The 22,882-nt window shown below is 37.6% G+C and overlaps 1 protein-coding gene across 3 annotated transcripts in view; it reads left to right on the top strand.

The window, feature by feature from the left end:
- Positions 1-2,593: 2,593 nt before the first annotated feature.
- Positions 2,594-22,882, top strand: part of dst (dystonin) — a 204,039-nt gene continuing 183,750 nt past the window's right edge. For 2 of the 3 annotated variants that reach the window (XM_081350186.1, XM_081350187.1), the window contains exons 1-2: positions 2,594-2,741; positions 2,970-3,183. In XM_081350186.1, coding sequence (XP_081206312.1) covers positions 2,730-2,741; positions 2,970-3,183 — 226 coding nt within the window. In that variant the 5' untranslated portion in view covers positions 2,594-2,729. Of the gene's footprint in view, positions 2,742-2,969; positions 3,184-5,020; positions 5,179-22,882 lie in introns of those variants that run through there. The other variant, XM_081350188.1, reaches the window with a different exon arrangement.

The raw sequence follows: 22,882 nt of genomic DNA, 5'->3' as shown, positions 1-22,882 counted from the left end.
TTTCTTTTACGAAACAGCAACTTTATTTGTTGTGCACTTTTATCTTTGAAACTTTGCAGAGCTTTTACATTCTCAAACAGCAGCTATATTACATAATACATGAAAGGTAATATTCAAAAAAGCATAATAGGGGCACTTTAAGTCATTTTTAAAATGAACTGAACTTTGTTTGTGGTTTGTTCTGTATAGTGTACTCACTATAACAGAAATGTAAGTTTGATTCAGTGTGTTATGCACCACATGCATGCTGAGAAACCTCAAGCACAGTATGTATTACGTATTTAGTTTCTTTCAAATGTAGTGAAAGTAGTCTGACTTAATGATATTTGTATGTGTAAATCTGTGAGTTTGGAAGCAACAAGGACGTACTGGACCACAATCTTTAATGGTGCTATATTCTTTTAACCTGGTGATAGTAGACACAAACCAAATGTAGTCCAGTCATTTTATGAAAAAAGGTTGAACAAATTGCAACAGAAGCAAACTCAACTGATTTTGTATCCTCAATATGTCCTGAGTAAGGAGGAAAAAGCCCCGAAGAATCCCATTAGGGGAAAGTTTAGAAGAAGACCCAAATATAGCCTATTCATACGCCTATTCATTATCTTTCTCACGTGAATAGGGTAACATTTTTAACCTTTAGATATCACCATGGAAATTACTGAGTTGATTACTTAAATCAAGACAAACAAAAAATGTATTACAAGTTTTTTTTAATTGTTTGTTAACATGGACAAACGTGCATAATCTAATTACGTATGTGCTAATTTGCATAAATACCACAACAGATCTAAACATTGGGTCTAGCCAGGAGTAAATGTCTTGTTGAATCTTGTTGACATATAACAGTAAAATACTTAATGTTAAGGTCTGAATGGAACCCATTTAGGCTACCATTAATACATAGAGGCGGGAAGAAGTACTTTAGAAACCAGCCTTTATTCATTATTACTGCAGAGATGGGGTTTGGCGCTGGGTCTGTGGGACTGTTTCTGGGGATTCACTTTTTATTTTACCTACCTTTTGTCTTCTGCATTCTCCTGACCATTGTCTCCTGTTCTTCCCTCAGACTCGTCCCCCAGAAGGTTGACCCCCATTTTGGCTTAAAATGACTGGACTAATGTGTATACACATTATATACTGTTTTTTTTTTTTTTTATTAAATCCAGAACATTGTATATGTGTGGACACTTGCTGAAACAGTTTATAGAAATTATTGCCATGCATATTACTGAAGTCTTTCAGTGCTTCTTCAGTGAAAAACCAAGCATTTCTTTTAAACTTGGGAACATGTCAATATCAAATTGTTTTAAATATTTGACCGTTTGTATGTGTTTGTTTCTCCAAACCCCACTGGAGCACATGCTGTCGGGCACAGACGCTCTCTGACAGCGTGCCTCGCACCTGTTCACTCACATTCACACTTCACATGGTTTCCATTCTTAAAGCTGAAGATTGAGGGGACCAGGGAGAGTTGTCGGAGCTTTTACTTCTGTGAATATTTACACATGTTATGTTTTCATGTTTTATGGGGAATTTCCATAGACATAATGGCTTTCATACTGTACAGACTGTATATTCTCTCCCCTTACACTAACCCTAACCCTTACCCTTAAACCTACTCATCACACAAAGCTTTCTGCATTTCTACACTTTCAATAAACATCACTTAGTCTGATTTATAAGCTGTTTTCCTCACGGGGAACAAAGAATGTCCCCACGAGGACAAGGATTTTAGATATCGCCATCTTTGTGGACACACACACACACACACACACACACACACACACACACACACACACACACACACATTTTGCAATATTACCAGTGTTTTACAAGAAAATGCTATTTCAAAGTTCAAGTTTATTTCAATGTGTTACTTGCCGTTTCTTTTTAATTATTTTAACATTCATTTTTTTTTACTATTTTTATTATAAATTATTTTTTGTGAAAATTATTTCTACACCAATTTTTCCCAATATAGGTTACTTGATGCCTTTTAACAAAATTTAAACACTTACGAAGAACATGATTTCAAGATCAAAAATGGAGAAGGTTACATGCAAAAAGATTAGCTTTAGCTGGAGAAACAGAGAAAGTTATGACAATATACTACAATAGCAAAACGAAATTTACTAATGGGATATTTCACTGAAAAATCCTATTATTGTTATTTTTAATGTCGCAGCATGACAGCCGAAATTGTTGTTTTAGCCCATAATAGAGCAGAGTCAACTTCTTCACAATTTCTCCTTTTGTGTTCCACGGAGGAAATGTAAACAATGTAAATTATTTAGTAAATAATGACAGATTTTTTTTTTGTATATAGCTAGTCTATTTGTTGAAAGACAACTAAATAAAGTTATCAATTTTTGATCAACACCAACATTACTTTTTGTTGAAATTGAACGGTGCACCGGTGAGATCAGCATCAGTGCGCGCGCGTCCCGTGATGGCGCTGTAACACCAGACTCGCTTCTGTCCGTGTGTGTCAGATGGTGACGCGGTGTGCGCGCGCGCGTGTGTGTGTGTGTGTGTGTGTGTGCTGCTCTCTCTCTCTCTCCGTGTATCTGTGTATCTGTCTCGGGGGTATTTCGCACTGTTTCATGCTTTGGATCAACCCGGGCGACGCGAGACGGAGGACCGTCACAAGGGTGTGGTTCAACCCGAAATGACATCGCCGTATGTGACTGGCAAGTGGAAGTAGGATTTCTGCCCATCATTTAGAGATGTACACAGCGGTGAGTGTTGTCGTCCTGCTGGGGGAGCCACATGCGATTCATCCTGTGCTGGGGTTTTGTTTTATTGTCGATCTGTGATGATTTGAGTCTTTACGCGGAGAGGTGCATTCCGATGTGTCCGGTAATCTCCGTGTATTGTGATCGCAGTGATGGTGAGATTACGCGCACCGCGTTGGTTTGCTTTCCTCATCACGCGATTTATTGCTGGTCTATTGTCTCTCCACACAGAGCTCCGGGTCTGGGAACGCGTCCCTGCGCTGCTCCATGTCTTCCTCGGCGGATTTCTCAGATGATGAAGAGTACAGTGTGAAGTCTGGCTCGGTGTCACCGGCACCGGGAGACACGTTACCGTGGAATTTACCGAGACACGAGCGGTCGAAGCGGAAGATCCAGGGAGGATCCGTGCTGGACCCCGCGGAGAGAGCTGTGCTCAGGATCGCGGGTAGGAAACAAAACATGCCATACACATCCATTCAAAATCACGAGGCCTGTTGTCATTTTACTGGTTGATCAATGAGATGCAAGAGCTGGATGAATAATTACAAACGATGACAAATTCACTTTGTTTGGGTTTTTAGAAATGGTTAAGTAAAGGCACTGGAACTTTAGCTGGGAATGGGTGGTGGTCGGGTATGCTTTACCTGTAAAATCTACAGGTCTTCATCATCATCATCATCATAAGAAAATATAATAAGTGTAATGTTTCTTCTGATGGACTCTGAAACTGAAACCAAAATATCCCCCACTCTCACTGTCTGTCTGCTCCCGTAAACACCCGTACAAAATGAGGAGGCCAGCTGCCATTTTACTGTTTGATCAATGATCTACACAAGATCTGGAGAAATAATAACAAACGATGACACATTCACTTTGTTTGGGTTTTAAGGTTAAGTATTAAAAAGGCACTGGAACTTTAGCTGGTTTTGGGTGGTGGTCAGGAATCCACAGGTCATCATCATCATCATCATCATAAGAAAATATAATAAGTGGAACGTGATGGACTCTGAAAGTGTTTTGGTAGCTGGAGGCCAGTGTTGTTTTTAAAAGCTCAAGGCTGAAAGATGAATCAGCAATCTGTAATGTGTGTGTTCTCCAGCTCTGGAATGAGAGGACATGCTCTCCTAGGCTTCTGTAGCAAATGCTTCAACACGGGACTGGGGTCATGGCAATGCGCTCCTAAAAAGACACTTTCCAAAAGAGGTTTTTCGCAGTGTCTATGAACCATTTTGGGGAACGCAAAGAACATTTCAGAGAAAAGATTTTAAAAAGACCAGAAGAACATTTTAATAATCTAAAGAACCTTTTGTGGAGTTGAAAGATTTCATAACGATTGTTCATGAAACCATCAATGCCAATAAACCTTTATTTTTAACATTGATGACATAATTGTAATATCTATCTATCTATCTATCTGTCTGTCTGTCTGTCTGTCTGTCTGTCTGTCTGTCTGTCTGTCTGTCTCTATCTATCTATCTTTCTATCTATCTATCTATCTATCTATCTATCTATCTATCTATCTATCTATCTATCTATCTATCTATCTATCTATCTATCTATCTATCTATCTATCTATCTATCTAAAAACTTGATATTCTATATATACAAACAGTCTGCAGTTCATCATTTGGTATTTCTATGATAAATATTTTTTCTTTTAATAGGTTTATAGAACAATAATAACGTAGACACATATAAAATAACATGCATTGTGAGATTAGAAACAAAGCTGCACGGTCTGAAGTGTTATGAAGTTCAGATGGCTCGGCATCTGCTTGAAGAGGTGTTGTAAATGACAGTGGTCGAGTCGCATCATGTTCCCAGTGTAAACGCGAGAACAGGAATCATGAATCTTCTGGTTCTAGGACCTTGGAGAGCACGTGCACGCGCACAGACACATGGCAGCCAGTGAACACGAGCGCGCGCGTCTAAAATAGAGGATGACTGTGCATGAGCATGATGACACATTATCCCGTGCATGTAGTCGCATATTTTATATATATATATATATAGCATTCCGGATGAATGCTGAACATACGTGCACAGTGTCAGCAAGAGTAGAATTTGCAAAATGAGCATGCAAAATCTCACATAATCATAAAGATTTTTGTTATTGCTGGGAGTGATGATACAGTGAACGACAGTTACTGTTATAACACCACAGCTCGTCCTCTCACCGGACGCACGCGGAGATTTACGGCTGAAGCGGAGAGGGAGGCCGCGCTCATTGGCCGGGTTGTGGATGTGGGCGGGCGGCAGGGGCGTCGCCGGTCCCCGCGCTCATCGCTCGCTCGCTCGGTCACTCGGGCAGGGCTTCAGTTCGGTAAATGACCAGTCTCGACCGCTCCGGGAATGGCCCGTTACGGACCGGCTCCGTACATGCTCGCCGACGAGTTGGAGTATCTCCAGGCGTACGAGGATGTGCTTGAGAAGTATAAAGGTAAAGAATCAATTCAGTTTTGAATCAAATGGGTGGAATTTTGCCCGATGACCCTGTCGTTCCCGAGTGGCAGCGCGAGAGTTAACGGTGGCAGAACATCAGCGTTATACATGTTTCATGGACTGATACAATGGGTCATTGTTTACAAAGCATGCTGAATTGCGCTTATATATATATATATATATATATATATATATATATATATATATATATATATATATATATATATAAAAAATCCATTGCATTAACAGTGCTTGCATTTTATTCCATTGTATTTATTTTCAGGGCTTACCTTTGTATGGTCTGAAATTCAACATTTCACACACATTTTCATTATTAAAATTTCAATAATCCTACACTTCCAAAATATTGAGTCTGTTTAAAAACATAATATTCGACAGTCATTTTTTGGTCCATTTGATTTCATTTTATGATTTCGCTTCCAAAAAATACAGTGGTTCAAATTCTATTTCAACGATGAAATACAATTTTCAATAAGTGCAATTCAACATGCTTTTTTTGTTTCAAATACATTTGTCATTATTTTTCTTTTATAAGTGCACATGCAGAAACCATTTACTTGGTAAATTAACAAATGATAAACCTGAAACAATATAAGACAAGACATTTCTGCCTGTCTATTACAAATATTGAAGAAATATCGCTCTGTTTATGTGTTCAGATGGATTGTATCAGATTTTTGAGTAACAATACAATAAGGTTAATGTTAAACCATTACAATGAGCAATACATTTGTTACACTATTTATTAATCTTTGCTAATGTGAGTTTATCAAAATACAGCAGTTCATCGTTAGTTCATGTCAGCTCAGGTTCATTAAATAAAATTAACAGATTTTGATTTTAATAATGTGTAAGCAAATGTTGAAATTAAGATTAATAAATGCATCAGAAGTATTGTTCATTGTTTGTCCATGTTAAGCATAATGTAAACAAATGGATCCTTAATTAATAGTAAATTGCTCCTGATTTTTGTAATTTGAGCCCATTGTGGACTTGTGATTATTGATCAGTGTGTTGTGTTGTCTCTGAATGCTTCTCCCCCTCATGCATTTACAATGACATGTGGATCATTAGTCCTGGCTCAGGGATGGGTTTTATTTCTCAGCATCATCCTGCCAGTCGAGCTCTGTCTCTAACACTTCAGGAACAGATGATTGAGTGTTCAGGTGAAGCGGATCTGTGTTGTTTCTGTAGCTCAAGCCGAGCAGAAGAGAGTCTATCAGCTGTTGAGTATCATAAGCTCACAGTCAGCTGTGGTGTGTGTGTGTGTGTGTGTGTGTGTGTGTGTGTGTGTGTGTGAGGCTGCTGCAGTCATATGATTAAGGGTCATTGATTCTGAGATTTTTGCTTTCTGCAGGCGATACGCTTGACAAATAAGTTTTTATCTTTGTTATTTATTATCGTTTTTCTGTACATATTTAAGCTGTTTTTGTTGGTTGACACGAACAGTGTTGAAAACACCCAAACATTCCTGATTTTCTGGAATCTGTCTCATATAGGCGATGTTGTTAAAGTCCCTGTTGTTGAGTGTTTGACTAGAGGTCAGAGGTTATCAGAGCTAGTTTATTGGTCACCGTTAACAAACCTGGCTGCCAACTAGTGCTGCGTAAGCAGAGGCAGAACACATTGAGCTATAACTAATGATCTATATAGCTTTTGATGCTGTTCAGTATAGCATGTATTTGCAAGTGTGATAACAATGCTTAATAATGCAATATTTACCTACTTGCAGCTTTAGTAAAATGTTTGAACTCGTCTCTGTGGAAACGTTTTTGACTTGTGATGGAGATAAATCGCTGAATAGTTTTTTTTTTAATTGATTGCAGTTGGAACTGATTCATAGAAATGAATCGTAATAACATTTTCTACTGAAGTTTAAAACCTCTTAATTCCAGTGGCGGCTGGTGCTAAAAAATTTTGGGGGGGCACAACAAACTGAATTTTTAATTCAGGACGGAATGTTGGCTTATTGTTAAATAACAATTTAACAGTGATAATAATGTAGCTATATCATTAGCCTAAAGTTTAGCTAAAACTTCAGCCGGTAGGGTAGCCAATTGCCAAATAAATCTGAATTTTTGGGCTAAATGGCGATGTATGGTATAATCTGAGTATTTAATTATTATTTTTCTATTTGAATAAAAAAAACCTGTATTTAATTTGTAAAAAAAAAATTATATCCTGATCGATATTGTCCTACAAACAATGTTCATATTGAAGGTTATAAAAACAAACATAGTGTTGCTGTCTATCTGCAGTCTATCCAAAAAGGGGTCAAATCACATTACATTCTAACATTGCAACATTACAATCTAAAAACAAAATAATGCTTTTTAAAGAAGTAGTTAAATTTACTAAACCAAAAAAAAAAAAAAAAAAGCTAATATCATAAAAATACACATGTAGGTTTGAAATTCTCTAGCACATTTATGTTTACCAACAACAACAAATATTCAACAACAAATGTTTTAGCTAAATATATTTATAATTTAGTGCTAATGTATATTTTAGTCAGAATAATTGCGCTCCTATTCATTGCGCTCCGTCTGTTCGGCGCGCATGCACGCGGGGGCGCTCGTTCACGGAAGTATAGCTTGCAGAAAGCTCGCCCACTCATGACTGGACTTTCTAACATTTACAGATGGAGAATATGTCCGTGAAATGTAAGTTATGCACTGAGGAAATTATTGGATGTCACTTCAGCTTATGGCTAAATACTATTAGAGGTACATTTGTTTCCACCAATCGCTGCACAAGTTAAGGTTACGTATGATGACGAAAGCACGTTAGTGCGAGCCCTCCCGGAACCCATAGAGAATGCATTGCAGTGCCTGCAGTTCGAAAAAAAAAATCTTTGAATGTAAGTCTATGGGAAGACTCTGGGCGATTCTCAGCCAGAGTGAAATCGCCCAAAAAGAGGCGGTACTCCACAGAACGTGACTCGGCGCTGATTGGACTATATCCAGAGGCAGAACAACAGTGAGTGACTGCTAGCGTAACTCTGTGGTTGAATGAGATTGAAAAAGTCCCTTTCACACTTTAGTGGTGCGTCGCCCGATCGCCCTAATGAAGAAACCGCCGCTGCTTAATTCTCTCATTGCGAGACACAAAACAAATGATTTATTGTGTGAATATTCAATAAATGGCACTGCGCTGGTGTATCATGTGCTTTAGTTTATGCTATAGCTGTGTTTTCTGAAAGGAATCTTTTATAAACAAATCTTTTTGCTTTAAGGAAGATTAACAAGGAATCTACATGAAGTCTCAACACATAATAGCTTCACTTGTTTACTGTAACGCTTTCTTGGGGATGTCAGTTGTGATTTTAATGACCAAAATGACAAACCAGTCGCAAGAAACGCTAAACTTGAGATATAAAAAAAAAACAAAAAAAACTGCACTGCACTTACTGCACTGTTTACCTGTTTATACTGCCACTTATATTGGTAGACATGTCATTTGGAAAACTTGTATTGTCCAACAACTTTGCTAAATGATAATAAAGTTGAATCGTAATCGTAATCGTAAATTAAAGAAAAGCACTTTTAATTTGAATTAAACATGGGTTCTTTATTCTTTGTTAAGGCATTAATGACACATACTATTTTCCTCATGTTGAATCCAGTTTTAGCTCTTCACAATGACTTTTAAACCATGTGAGCGAGGCTTCAGACACTGGAAACTGTGATGCTCTGAATATCCTTCCTCGAATCATCACCAGAACATTCCATATTTGAAAAAAAGTGAAGTGGGTTCATTACAGCTTCATTTTTTTAATGAAGTACAAATGCATAAAATGTGATATATCATTCAACAATGTAATATTTTCCCCTTCACTGCGATTGTCAGGAGTCCATTAATGCAGTTCTCTAGAGAGTGGGAAACATTGACAATGATAAAATTGATGTTTGGTGGAAACATTCCTGGAAGTGACGTCGTAGAGTTATACAGTAACACTGATGGAGCTGTTCTCAGAACAAAAGATGTTCACATGCACTGTCTGGCCTTTTCTCTCGCGCTAAACGTCTCTCTTTAGCCCTACTGTGAACATCCATGCTGAATGTATATTGTGCAGCGCTAAGTGTGTGGGAAGGGGTCAGTGTTGGCGAAGCTGCATTGATTGTCAAGCATAATGTAAAGTAGCCTACAATTTAAACTAGAGTCAATGTACACTTCATATGTGGGGAGAAGGCAACAACATCTATCAATATATATATATATATATTTGATCAAGCTCATATAATTAAGTTCAGTAATTTCACTTAAATGACAATTAATAGGTTATTTTCATTGCCATTTAAGTGAAATTGCTGAACTTAAATATACGAGCTTGATAAAAATGATCATTCTAGAAGAAAATTTCAGATGGCACTTAAAGGCTTTTGCATCTGAACTCTTCATATATATATATATACTGTATATGTACTGTATATAAATATATTTATCAATAGCAGAAATAAAACAATCACTAAAAAACAGTTAAGTATAAGAAAAAAAATCAGCACTGATATTTGGGAAACATAATAATAATCATTTGATTTTTATTTTATGAGATTTGAAAAAAATCTCTCACAACTAATGCTGTAAACTACACAGGAAAGTTATTATTATTAACAACAAAGCCCAAACTATTATATTCAACTGCTATTTATTTTCAGATATAATAAAAATAGAAATTTTGTATACAAATTAGTTGCACATAATTTATTCAAACATACATGTATTATTAAATAAGCTCCTCTCTGGTGTTTTTACAGCTAACTAATGAACTGTGAACACTGGATAACTTTCCTGAGGTAAATGCAACGTTGAGTGACATTGTTCACAAGCTGTTTTATTGACGTCTTTCTGCGGTTGAAACACTGATTGAGAGATTACATGAGACGTGATTCATTTCAGTAAGTTGTACTTTATATTTCAACATACCTTCTGATGTTCATGCTTGTTTTTTCATGCTATAACTTGTATTAAAGTGGAAGAAAAGACTCGCTTGAACTGCGCTACAGTGATCTCTCATGTCACATTTATTTAAGTGTGTCAAAACGCCATTTATTGTTTGAATTTCATGATAAAATGGACAGAATTTGAAAGCTGAGACTTTGTTTCTTAAGAGAAGTAACAAGCACAAAGCTCTTTGTGATTATTGGATGCGAGGCGTTAAAAATCATGTTTGATGTAGGAAAAACCACGGACCAACAACCCTGAACTACAGGAGATTCAGAGAATAGAGTCTGCTTTCATGAAGATATTTTGAACTATTAATGCATTATTGTCACGTTAACTTGCCCTAAATTCAACACAAGAGAGATTTTCTTCACACACAGCATGAGTTGCAGTCTGACTGTCCACTTTTGATTGACAGGATATAATCCAGGGCTTGAATTTCGGTGCGGGATTGCGGGTATTGCGCATATTTTTTATCATTCCCGCAGGTCTCCCATTTATAATGCGGGAAATTCCCGCAAACATTGATTCACTTTAGCATGTAGGTTCAGGTTGTATTAGTAAATTAATCCACGCAGATGGAAAATCAAATCAGTCATTTTAAAACTGTCTGCGAGACGCAATTTCACAAACAGCGTGAGTGATTCAGCGGCGCTGCGTCTTCTATCTCGCGTCTCTCAAAATGGGTTGCACAATGCAATCGTTAAGCGCGCAGCAGGCGGCGGAAATACACTCTCGCGTTTCGGGAGTCGATCGGGCCAGCATTGCATCACGAGTAACTAAAGTTTACCATTTGCACGTCTTTTCAAGTCTCACCAGTTTAAACAGTCACGCGATTTTAAACTCTTCGGTACTTGCGCGCTGTCTGAGAGATGCTTTTTTCTCTGCACACATACATAGAGTAAAGCAGCCTCACAAACAGCTCGCGGGTAACAAAAGTTATTTTTCGTGGATTATAAATCGCTTTAACAGTCAAAAACATAAGAAAATGATGTCAATTTCGGTCTTGGAGAGTATCCTCTAATCTAAACACAGTCGGTTATGTCTTAAATAAGCATAAATCGCACGTGACCGTATAATGAAAACAGGATCCGTGCACTAGCTCTTAAAGGGACAGCAGCCATATGTGTCTGTCATTAATTTGTTTGTCAAAACAACAAAACATAGCTTTCATTTTAAGGAATCAGGATTAATAGCCTATGAATTTAATTTAGTCAGGACTAAAATACTACCCAGTGTTATTTTACATTTGATTAGGCTACTTTATTCAGTCTCTGTAGTATTTCTGAATAGCCTACTAGTTTTAGACCTAAGCAAAAACTTTTCTCTTTATTTCTCTTTATTGATATCTTTATTCTATTGTATTTATTTGTGCTACTTTTTTCAATTTAATTCAAAGATTGAAATCAAGCTTCCTTGAGTTGTGTAAATTCTTAAGAACAAAATGACCCCATTGTAAAAATGCAATGAGTAGGCTAAGCATACATTTAGGCGAGATAAATGTAATTAAAAAAAAAGTCTAAACTCCCCCCTCAAATTAAAAATTCCCCCCCATAAGAATCACCTAAGGGGGGATTTCCCGCCCATTTTCCAAAATGAAATTCAGGCCCTGTAATCAGCCCTGATCATCAGTCGTCCGATGGCCGATAGTGAAAATAATTGCTTTTATTGGCCGATACATCGGTGCATCTCTACTTATTCTCATAATGCATGTTATGTTTTCATTGTTGCAGTAATGCTTCAATTATTGTATACATTTGTCATATAAAATGCAGAAATGAATCACTTATCAGACACTTAAACATATAACTTATGTAATGGTTGATTTGTAAGTTAGTGTCCTGTTACTTTATGGAATTGAGTTGGTTTTTGGTGTCGAGATAAGTAGCACTGAACATGTGTGGGACAATACCTGGATAATTGGGTATTAAAGGTTTTTCTTGGAGTGGTGTTCTTGTAAACCAGAGGCGTTTCATCCAAGATGAGATTAAATCGGTTCCTTTCAAAACGCCTTAATCTTGTACTTTTGATCCGGACCCAAATGCGCACGTTTAAATAGGCCTGTGAATTTGAGACTTGAACATGGATCCTTCTTCAGGCTCATGCACCATTACCATGCACATTAACAGGTTACGGTCATAAATTGCATAAGCCTTTGTCTTTTTGAACATTGTGTGTCTAGGAATGCTCAAGATGTACTCAGGAGTGGGTGCGTCTCGCAGTTTCTTTTGAGCCTGACTCCTTTCCACTACGATAAGAAGCTCTTTTGTGAAATTCTAAAGATACTGTACAGTGTACACAGAACCAACACGTTTTACATCCGCAAGTCTTTTGTGATTTATGTGACTGAGTTCTCATGTGTGTGAAGAGCAGAGAAGAAAAGCAACCAGGGGATTTGAAATATTAGCCCTTTCTGGTGATTACATGTTTTGTCTGGGTAAACCACAGTACTATGATGATTAGAGGATTGCAGAAAACCTGGAATTCCAGAGAACTCATTTGCATAAAAGAGCCAGTAGTATTTGTACGTATTAGCTGTAGTATCCCGTCACACTGTAGTAAAATACAGGGCCACGATATATTTAGTTCATACGCTCAGACACGTTGCATTTAACCAGGTCAGATGAATTTAATTCATGTGCCATCAAATATATTGCTACTTTCATGCACAACTTTCTCAGGTTTCTAGACTGTAGGGAAGTTTTGTGGTGGTCAAGGGTGTCATGTTAGCACACCTGCAGCAATTACGTGTTAAATGCCTAAAATACAGCGCAGTTAGTAATTCACTGCAACATTACCCCATAAAGCCTGAAGGCACGATATTGAAGAACAATGTGAGTGATATGCGATAACTCATTAAATAATGCGGTATTCAATATGTGATATGATCATGCTTAATAATATATTTAAAATTAAATATGTTTCACATTTTTTTGTGACTAGAAAACATCCCTACAGCTTCTGAAAGTGAACATCAGTGTCATAACAGTGTCCAAAAACCTGAAAAAGACACCAAGGCACGTCTAAATCCAGTGTTGCATGGCGTCCCGTCTATGAAGGTGTCTTCATCTGGCTGATTTTTGAAGGCGGCTTAGATCTATTCCTGGCTGCCATGTTTGATATCCCATTGTCTTTGTTGTTGGAAGAATAAAATGTCTGCTTTAAAGTTTCATTTTCATTTTGGAATCTGATACTTATGGTCAGGAATCAGATACTTGTTATAAAATTCAAATTTATACTTATCGATTCCTATGTGCGCATTTAATGTGATTTTGAACCATTTAAGTGCAAGTAGAGGCGAAAGAGAACTGAATTTGGCACTCACGTGCGGTTTTCCGAAAGAGAGCTGTTTTCTGAAGCGCACACACATCTGAAGCACACACACATCTGAAGCGCACACATCTGAAGCGCACACACATCTGAAGCACACACATCTGAAGCGCACACACATCTGAAGCGCACACACATCTGAAGCGCACACACATCTGAAGTGCACACACATCTGAAGCGCACACACATCTGAAGCACACACATCTGAAGCGCACACACATCTGAAGCGCACACACATCTGAAGTGCACACACATCTGAAGCGCACACATATCTGAAGCGCACACACATCTGAAGCTCATGTACTTGCACATATCTTTCATGTATTGCGCAAATACTGAATTGAGTTCTCTTTCGGGTCTTTTTGCGCTTGAATGAACAAAACGCACAAAAATCGTGTAGTGTATTCCAGCATTTCCAGCTGCTGATTTTTGTTTGTGGTATTCAGTTGCAACAGAATGTTTTGCAAAAAGACACAGAATAAATATGTGTGATATATAAATGTTTGACATTTTTTTATTTTACTTTATTGGAATCAAAACTGTGAATTGATAAGAATCGGAATCGATTCCAAATCCAATAATACCCAACCCTAATTGTAGTCAGTTAAATATTTGCTTGGTTATCTTTAAATCCCACCTGAATTGTTAGACGTGATGTTATGGTGCCTTGGAAGCCGGTCTGAAACTAGTTTTGTTGGAGATTTTGCTGTGACTGATGCCTGTTGAGGTTTCTGACAGGATTCGGTCAAGGATTGGACTTGTGCTATTCGCTTGGACTTGCTGTCCTTGGTGTGAGGTCAGCATCTTTTGATGTCCTAAGCAAATCAGACGAGCAGTTTCACAGTTCTGGACTTCTGGACTTGTGCAGTGAACCGCTGACTGTCAAAAGCGACTGATTTGAAACGCTCGACATATTCAGAAATTGTGTGCGTCATACACATTTCTCATGTAAAGCACATTGGAAACTCTACTTGCTATCGATTCCAGTGAAATTTTATGTTAGCATGTTGCTAAATTAACAGCATAATGCTCCAATATGCATTCAAATATACTGCACTTGCAAATATTGAGTAAAAAATGCACAATAATGGTTAAAATGTTATATGGAAGCTTGTTTCCACCATGTGAGACTTTATCTCACAATGAGAAATTGAAGAGATAAAAATTATAAAGATTTGTATCAAAATCAAAAAGATCAGATTGCGTGTGGTTTGTGCTGTTCGCACTTTTATGGGAAAATAAGCAAAATGTAGGATTTGGGCCACTTTTGCCTGCAGTCTGAACATGACCTAAGACTGACAGAAAAGTGTAAATATTGTGGCTCTGTGCTGTTCTTAAAACATTGCCAATATACATCAGCTCAGCCAATGACATTGGGTGGATGTTTCAGAAAGCAAGAAAGTGGCACAGAAATGACATACTTCAGCTTTACGTGTCATAGCACATCCAAAACAAAGTGCAGCGTTTTAAAGGGATCATGACATGAGAAATCAAATTTGCTTGATCTTTTGACATATTAGAGGTCTTTGGACCATTAAAACATCCTGCAAGTTTCAGAGATTAAAACATCCTCCTCATTATAAACAAAGCATTTATTTAATCCAAGAAAGCTACAGAACAGAGAAGCAACTGGATCCAGGCAGCGAAAGCTGGATTTGCAGTATCATTTTGTGTCAATATGCTAAATTTAGGGGTAAAATCATACCCTATTGACATCAATTAAATATTTATCATCTTATTCTGCATAATTGGATGTTTTTAAATAAACACTGACAAAAGCTATTGTACAAGTTTTAAGGCTAGATGATATGATTATATATATATATATATATATATATATATAACATTGATATAGTAAGTGATCACCTGGATTTAGACCTATATTGTATTTATATAAAGCATTCACAGGCAAATGTGCTTTATGGATTTCCCCAACGTGGAAATAAATGTCAGGAAACACGATTCCTGCTGCATGTCAGTATCCATGATCACTGGATCTTTGTTAAGTTGTAAGGAACACTATATCGAGTCCAACCTTTAGTTTAAACTGATAATCATTTGTTTTATTCGCGTTTTGGCAGTTTCCCCTATTAAATCCAGTCACTCAGCAGCTCTTCTGCCACTCAGTCCGGCTGAGGGAGTGTGTTCCCGCGGGAAAGTGACATCAATACAAACCCTCTATATATTAATGGCGTCCCGGATCACGTCTGAGGATTATATGTTTGTTCGGAGCATTTTGCTTTGTAATCAAGGCTCAGTGTACACTGTAAAAAAATTCTAACCCTCCCAAATCAAAAATTTCAAGTGACCGATAACATCTAAATTTTTCAATTGGCCCAAGTGAAATTCTGTAAATTATAAAATTAAATTTACAGATTTTCACTTGGGCCAATTGAAATTTACAGAATTTCACTTGGGCCAATTGAAAAATTTAGATGTTATCGGTCACTTGAAATTTTTGATTTGGGAGGGTTAGAAATTTTTTACAGTGTAATGCAGAGTCACAAAGAAACTTGTGTTGAAAGATGAAGCAGCGACTGTATGATCACAAACCGCCAGTAAATGATTTCATAACGCTTTGTTTGTAAATCACGTTTTTTTGTGCAAAACACTTGATTAACATTATAATTGAACCTCAAGAAACATATAAAACAAAATAATAATAATCATGCCATGACCCCTTTAAATCACTCTTCGTATCAGTTGCTTCATAGCCATGGTTCTGTTATTAGTTAGAGTTATGAGATTCTGAGGAAAGTGTTTCTTTCCGCTTGGCAAGTGTAAACTTTCGAAGTAACACCCATAAATAGCCGTCCAGCCTGGAATGTGTAATATCACACCTGTGACGAGGCTCCGGGTCACAGAGACTGGGGCAGGGTCTCGAGCCAGCTGAAGCACTGGCACAGCAAATGCCAAAGGGTGCAGTGTCACATGACCCGTCGTCACATGACCCACCGTCCACCACTGGCATGCTGTTTGCCATTGTTGAATGACATAGTCAAACCTTGTCTAGGAGTGTTTCAAGTAATGTTTGTGTTTGTGTGTGTGTGTTTCTAAGACACTATCTCAGATGATCAGGTCTTTGTTTTTTCACATTCAAAAATGTTTCTGTAAGATTTGTATCTGTGTTATGGAAACCATGATGTATTTTTAGCTCCAGTGTGACTGAGCATATTACCTTGAAGATTTTATTAGAATATTAGAAGTTTTTATCCCCGACATATGAAAAAAAAAAAGATTGGATTATTTGATCTCTGGAAAAAAAGTTTTGCATTTGTGTTTTTACTTGAGCTGAGTATCATATTTGATAGCTCAGGCCCATTTATTATGTATCATATAATACGATATTATAAGAATATGGAGCTCATACTCAAAGAAGAAGAAAAACCTCCATTTTATTCAGAGGCCCAAACAGCAAAACAATTCTGATATTAAGATGAAATTCTTATCACTTAAACTGTAAATCAATGAGATCTTTATAACAGTATTGCAGATCATCCTAGATAAAATACATTTAAATATGTAAGTTGTCTCTCTATTACTGCCAACATATTACTGCCAGTAGTTTTAAATCGTATAATGCATTGCAATACAATGATGATTGACAGGTGAACAAATAAACCTTCTTCAAAAGCCTGACGATCATATTTGATCCTCACATTTGAACATGATTTTTCTAAAAACTGTTGACATATTGCTAACAATATAAAAGTTATTCTTAAGTTTACGTAACATTACATAACATCATTGTTACGTTATTAAAACGAGCTGAACGTGGACGTTTGTACAATTATACTAAAAGGCATTTTACTTGCTAAAAATCTATCAATCAGATTACAGAAGGAATGTAGTAGCAACAGGTTTTTCAGCAAAATGTTGATCTCGTTGATTATTAAGAGGCCTTAGAAATATGACACTGCAGGCTTTTAGGGCTGCACAATATATCAAAATTATGGAAATATCACATGTATATATTGCATATATATGCATATCGCAACGGCTTGCAATAACGGGTCATGAAGAAAAGACGAAGAGAAAATCCCTCGCTGCTCTCGGCTGAATAACTTCTGTAGCTTTAATAAGAATCAGTATACATGTAATTCATACAGTGAAAACTAAGCAGTGTTTTATTTTTACATTTGATTATTCAGTTTCTGTTGTTAAATAACCCTAATGTAGGATAACGTGAACCCCTGAACCCTGTGGTTTACACTGATGTTAAAGTAACACTTCTTATACTACAGTAAAACACTGATGTTCCCTTTCAGAAGCTGTAGGGATGTTTTCTAGTCACAAAAAGAATGAGAAACATATTTAATGTTAAATATATTATAAAGATAATTTAAGTTTATTTTACACACTTAAAGCATTATCATATCGCGTATCGAATATCGCATTATTTAATGAGTTATCGCATATCACATTTTTCTTCAATATCGTGCCTACAGGCTTTATAGTTGCAGTGAATTACTTACTGCGCCTTTTCACGTTCATGTTAGTGTTGTTTGCCTGATCAAAAGTCATTTTTTCTGTGTGGTTGCCAGGGCATTGTTATGCGGTTGCTAGGGGATTGCTATGCGGTTGCTAGGGTGTTCTATCTGGTTGCTTACTGGCTCAAAAGAGCCCACCTCCCAGTCTCTATTATATCCTGCGCTGTAGAATTTGGGTCGCTCATTCATTGTAAATCTCTGGGCTGTTTTGCCCTTCTGCAGGCAAAAGTTCAACTTCAGTCGCTTAGAAAAGTGCAAACAAGCTGTACATTTCAATAAAATCAGAATCACAATATGGCCCAGTGCGATCATTACACCTCAAAAGACTGATTAAATAACACCTGGGGCTAATGAGACAATGTGTTCAGCAGTCTGCTATTTTTATGCCTTGATATCTGAGCTGTAGCAATATTAAAGTCACACATTTTTCACAATGTTAAATTGAATATACAGGGTTAGGGGTTTGTTCTCTAACCTCAAATATCCTGCTCGCCTTAGGAAACACAGCTAATGATCTTCATATAAATGGATTCCTTTTGACTTTCTAAAACAGTTTCCTCACTGTTTTCTTGTTTATCAGACGGTCTCTAAGAGCCATTTACTTCACATGGCCTTTGGTAATATTCATGTCATATTCCTTAGATGATCTCAGTTCACAAACATGATGAAAAGAGACTTTAATGAGGATCAGCTGTGTGTAGATGAATGTCTTGGACATTTGTTTCTTCTAGCTATTTCATTTATTGACTGGTTTCTATTTCTTTGGATAAAAATGCATTTGTGCACAAAGGCAGTGTCTATATCTGGATAACCTCACACTATTTGTCAAAATATGCAGTATAATTTAAAGTGCACAATATTATATCCCACAATGCACAATCTCTTCCTTGACGCATCATTTGAACGGACTGGCAAATATTACGAGATTATAGTATATTGTAAGGCTGCAGGATTTATCAAAAACAACAACAACAACAACCTGAAATTACAAAATATGACTTCGTGTCATTATCAAGTTGCAAAAGCTGTGATTTAAAGGAACACGCCGACTTTTTGGGACTTTAGCTATTCACCGTATCCCCCAGAGTTAGATAAGTCCTTACATACACTTTTCATTTCTGTGAAACATTTTCCTATTTACATGTTGTGATTTGTATAGTATAGATATGTACAAATAACAAGTTCACATGAGACACAGCCATCTTCTAACCGTATACATACTGGGAACTATATTCTCAGAAGGCGAAGCACTGCTACTTGTGCGGAGTGATTTACTCCAACTTTTCAGGAGTTCCAACGTTTCAGGAGTTCAGAAACACTGACACTGATATAGAAAAGAACTGGAGCTTTTTCATGATCAAAACGCAACATTACACACTAAACACAGATGAACATGGGGAAAAGCATAACACCATAATCCACCATAAACCATTAAACGACTTTAATATCCATGCTGGAGCATCATTACATCATTCATATAGAGTAAAAGAAGAGTGAAAGAACATTCCCCTCATTCCTCTGACAGTGTAAGCATTGGCCATATCTGGCTGATTCACTGTTACTGTGATTTTATACTCGATGAATCACATCCACACGAGGCATGAAGCCTGTCTTTGTGTTCATCCTCCTCCCATCAGCCATCCATCCATCCATCCATCCATCCATCCATCCATCCATCCATCCATCCATCCATCCATCCATCCATCCATCCATCCATCCATCCATCCATCCATCCATACCTCCATCCATCCATCCATCCATCCATCCGGGCTGCACGATTATGACAAAAATCATTAATAATTGTCGATTATTCCCTTGAAATTGTAATTGCGATTATTAATTGTGATTATCATTGAATGATGTTTTGAATAGCTTTATGCCAGTGGTTCTCAACTCGTGTGGCCACGGGACCCACATTTCCCCATCGGCATCAAGCCGTGACCCACTTTTTTAGGAATTATTAATGCCTATTATAATACATTTGTTTACACAAAAATTGTTGACACACACACAATAGTAATTTCCTCCTTTTGCAATTGAAGAGTGTGTGGAGTATACGCAGTATAACGGCTGACAGGACAGGAAAGTCTGAGGTTATTTCAGCGTACACTTTCCTCTCTGGTAGTGGCTACTGTGCTGGTTCTCTGCTCTAACACACATGCTCTAACACATGCTCTAAACACACATGCTCTAAACACACATGCTCTAACACATGCTCTAAACACACATGCTCTAAACACACATGCTCTAACACATGCTCTAAACACACATGCTCTAACACATGCTCTAACACATGCTCTAAACACACATGCTCTAAACACACATGCTCTAACACACATGCTCTAAACACACATGCTGTAAACACATGTTCTAACACACATGCTCTAACACACATGCTCTAAACACACATGCTCTGACACACATGCTCTAACACATGCTCTAAACACACATGCTGTAAACACACATGCTCTAACACACACATGCTCTAAACACACATGCTGTAAACATATGTTCTAACACACATGCTCTAAACACACATGCTGTAAACACACATGCTCTAACACACATGCTGTAAACACACATGCTCTAAACACACATGCTCTAACACACATGCTCTAAACACACATGCTCTAACACACATGCTCTAACACACATGCTCTAAACACACATGCTCTAACACACATGCTGTAAACACACATGCTCTAACACACATGCTCTAAACACACATGCTCTAAACACACATGCTCTAACACACATGCTCTAACACACATGCTCTAACACACATGCTCTAAACACATGTTCTAACACACATGCTCTAACACACATGCTCTAAACACACATGCTCTAAACACATGTTCTAACACACATGCTCTAAACACATGTTCTAACACACATGCTCTAAACACATGTTCTAACACACATGCTCTAAACACACATGCTCTAAACACACATGCTCTAACACACATGCTCTAACACACATGCTCTAAACACACATGCTCTAACACACATGCTCTAAACACACATGCTCTAACACACATGCTGTAAACACACATGCTCTAAACACACATGCTCTAACACACATGCTCTAAACACACATGCTCTAACACACATGCTCTAACACACTTGCTCTAAACACACATGCTCTAACACACATGCTGTAAACACACATGCTCTAACACACATGCTCTAAACACACATGCTCTAACACACATGCTCTAAACACACATGCTCTAAACACACATGCTCTAACACACATGCTCTAACACACATGCTCTAACACACATGCTCTAAACACATGTTCTAACACACATGCTCTAACACACATGCTCTAAACACACATGCTCTAAACACATGTTCTAACACACATGTTCTAACACACATGCTCTAAACACATGTTCTAACACACATGCTCTAACCACACATGCTCTAAACACAAATGCTCTAAACACACATGCTCTAACACACATGCTCTAACACATGCTCTAACACATGCTCTAACACATGCTCTAAACACACATGCTCTAACACATGCTCTAACACATGCTCTAAACACACATGCTCTAAACACACATGCTCTAACACATGCTCTAAACACACATGCTCTAACACATGCTCTAACACATGCTCTAAACACACATGCTCTAAACACACATGCTCTAACACATGCTCTAACACACATGCTCTAAACACACATGCTGTAAACACATGTTCTAACACACATGCTCTAACACACATGCTCTAAACACACATGCTCTGACACACATGCTCTAACACATGCTCTAAACACACATGCTGTAAACACACATGCTCTAACACACACATGCTCTAAACACACATGCTGTAAACATATGTTCTAACACACATGCTCTAAACACACATGCTGTAAACACACATGCTCTAACACACATGCTGTAAACACACATGCTCTAAACACACATGCTCTAACACACATGCTCTAAACACACATGCTCTAACACACATGCTCTAACACACATGCTCTAAACACACATGCTCTAACACACATGCTGTAAACACACATGCTCTAACACACATGCTCTAAACACACATGCTCTAAACACACATGCTCTAACACACATGCTCTAACACACATGCTCTAAACACGTTCTAACACACATGCTCTAACACACATGCTCTAAACACACATGCTCTAAACACATGTTCTAACACACATGCTCTAAACACATGTTCTAACACACATGCTCTAAACACATGTTCTAACACACATGCTCTAAACACACATGCTCTAAACACACATGCTCTAACACACATGCTCTAACACACATGCTCTAAACACACATGCTCTAACACACATGCTGTAAACACACATGCTCTAAACACACATGCTCTAACACACATGCTCTAAACACACATGCTCTAACACACATGCTCTAACACACTTGCTCTAAACACACATGCTCTAACACACATGCTGTAAACACACATGCTCTAACACACATGCTCTAAACACACATGCTCTAACACACATGCTCTAAACACACATGCTCTAAACACACATGCTCTAACACACATGCTCTAACACACATGCTCTAACACACATGCTCTAAACACATGTTCTAACACACATGCTCTAACACACATGCTCTAAACACACATGCTCTAAACACATGTTCTAACACACATGTTCTAACACACATGCTCTAAACACATGTTCTAACACACATGCTCTAAACACACATGCTCTAAACACAAATGCTCTAAACACACATGCTCTAACACACATGCTCTAACACACATGCTCTAAACACACATGCTCTAAACACACATGCTCTAAACACACATGCTCTAACACATGCTCTAACACACATGCTCTAACACACATGCTCTAACACATGCTCTAAACACACATGCTCTAACACACATGCTCTAAACACACAT

The sequence above is a fragment of the Scardinius erythrophthalmus genome, assembly GCF_964197995.2.
Source record: "Scardinius erythrophthalmus genome assembly, chromosome: 21".
NCBI classification, from domain to species: Eukaryota; Metazoa; Chordata; class Actinopteri; order Cypriniformes; family Leuciscidae; genus Scardinius; species Scardinius erythrophthalmus.
Note: the sequence above shows the minus strand (reverse complement) of the source record. Positions and strands in the feature narration are given on the sequence as shown.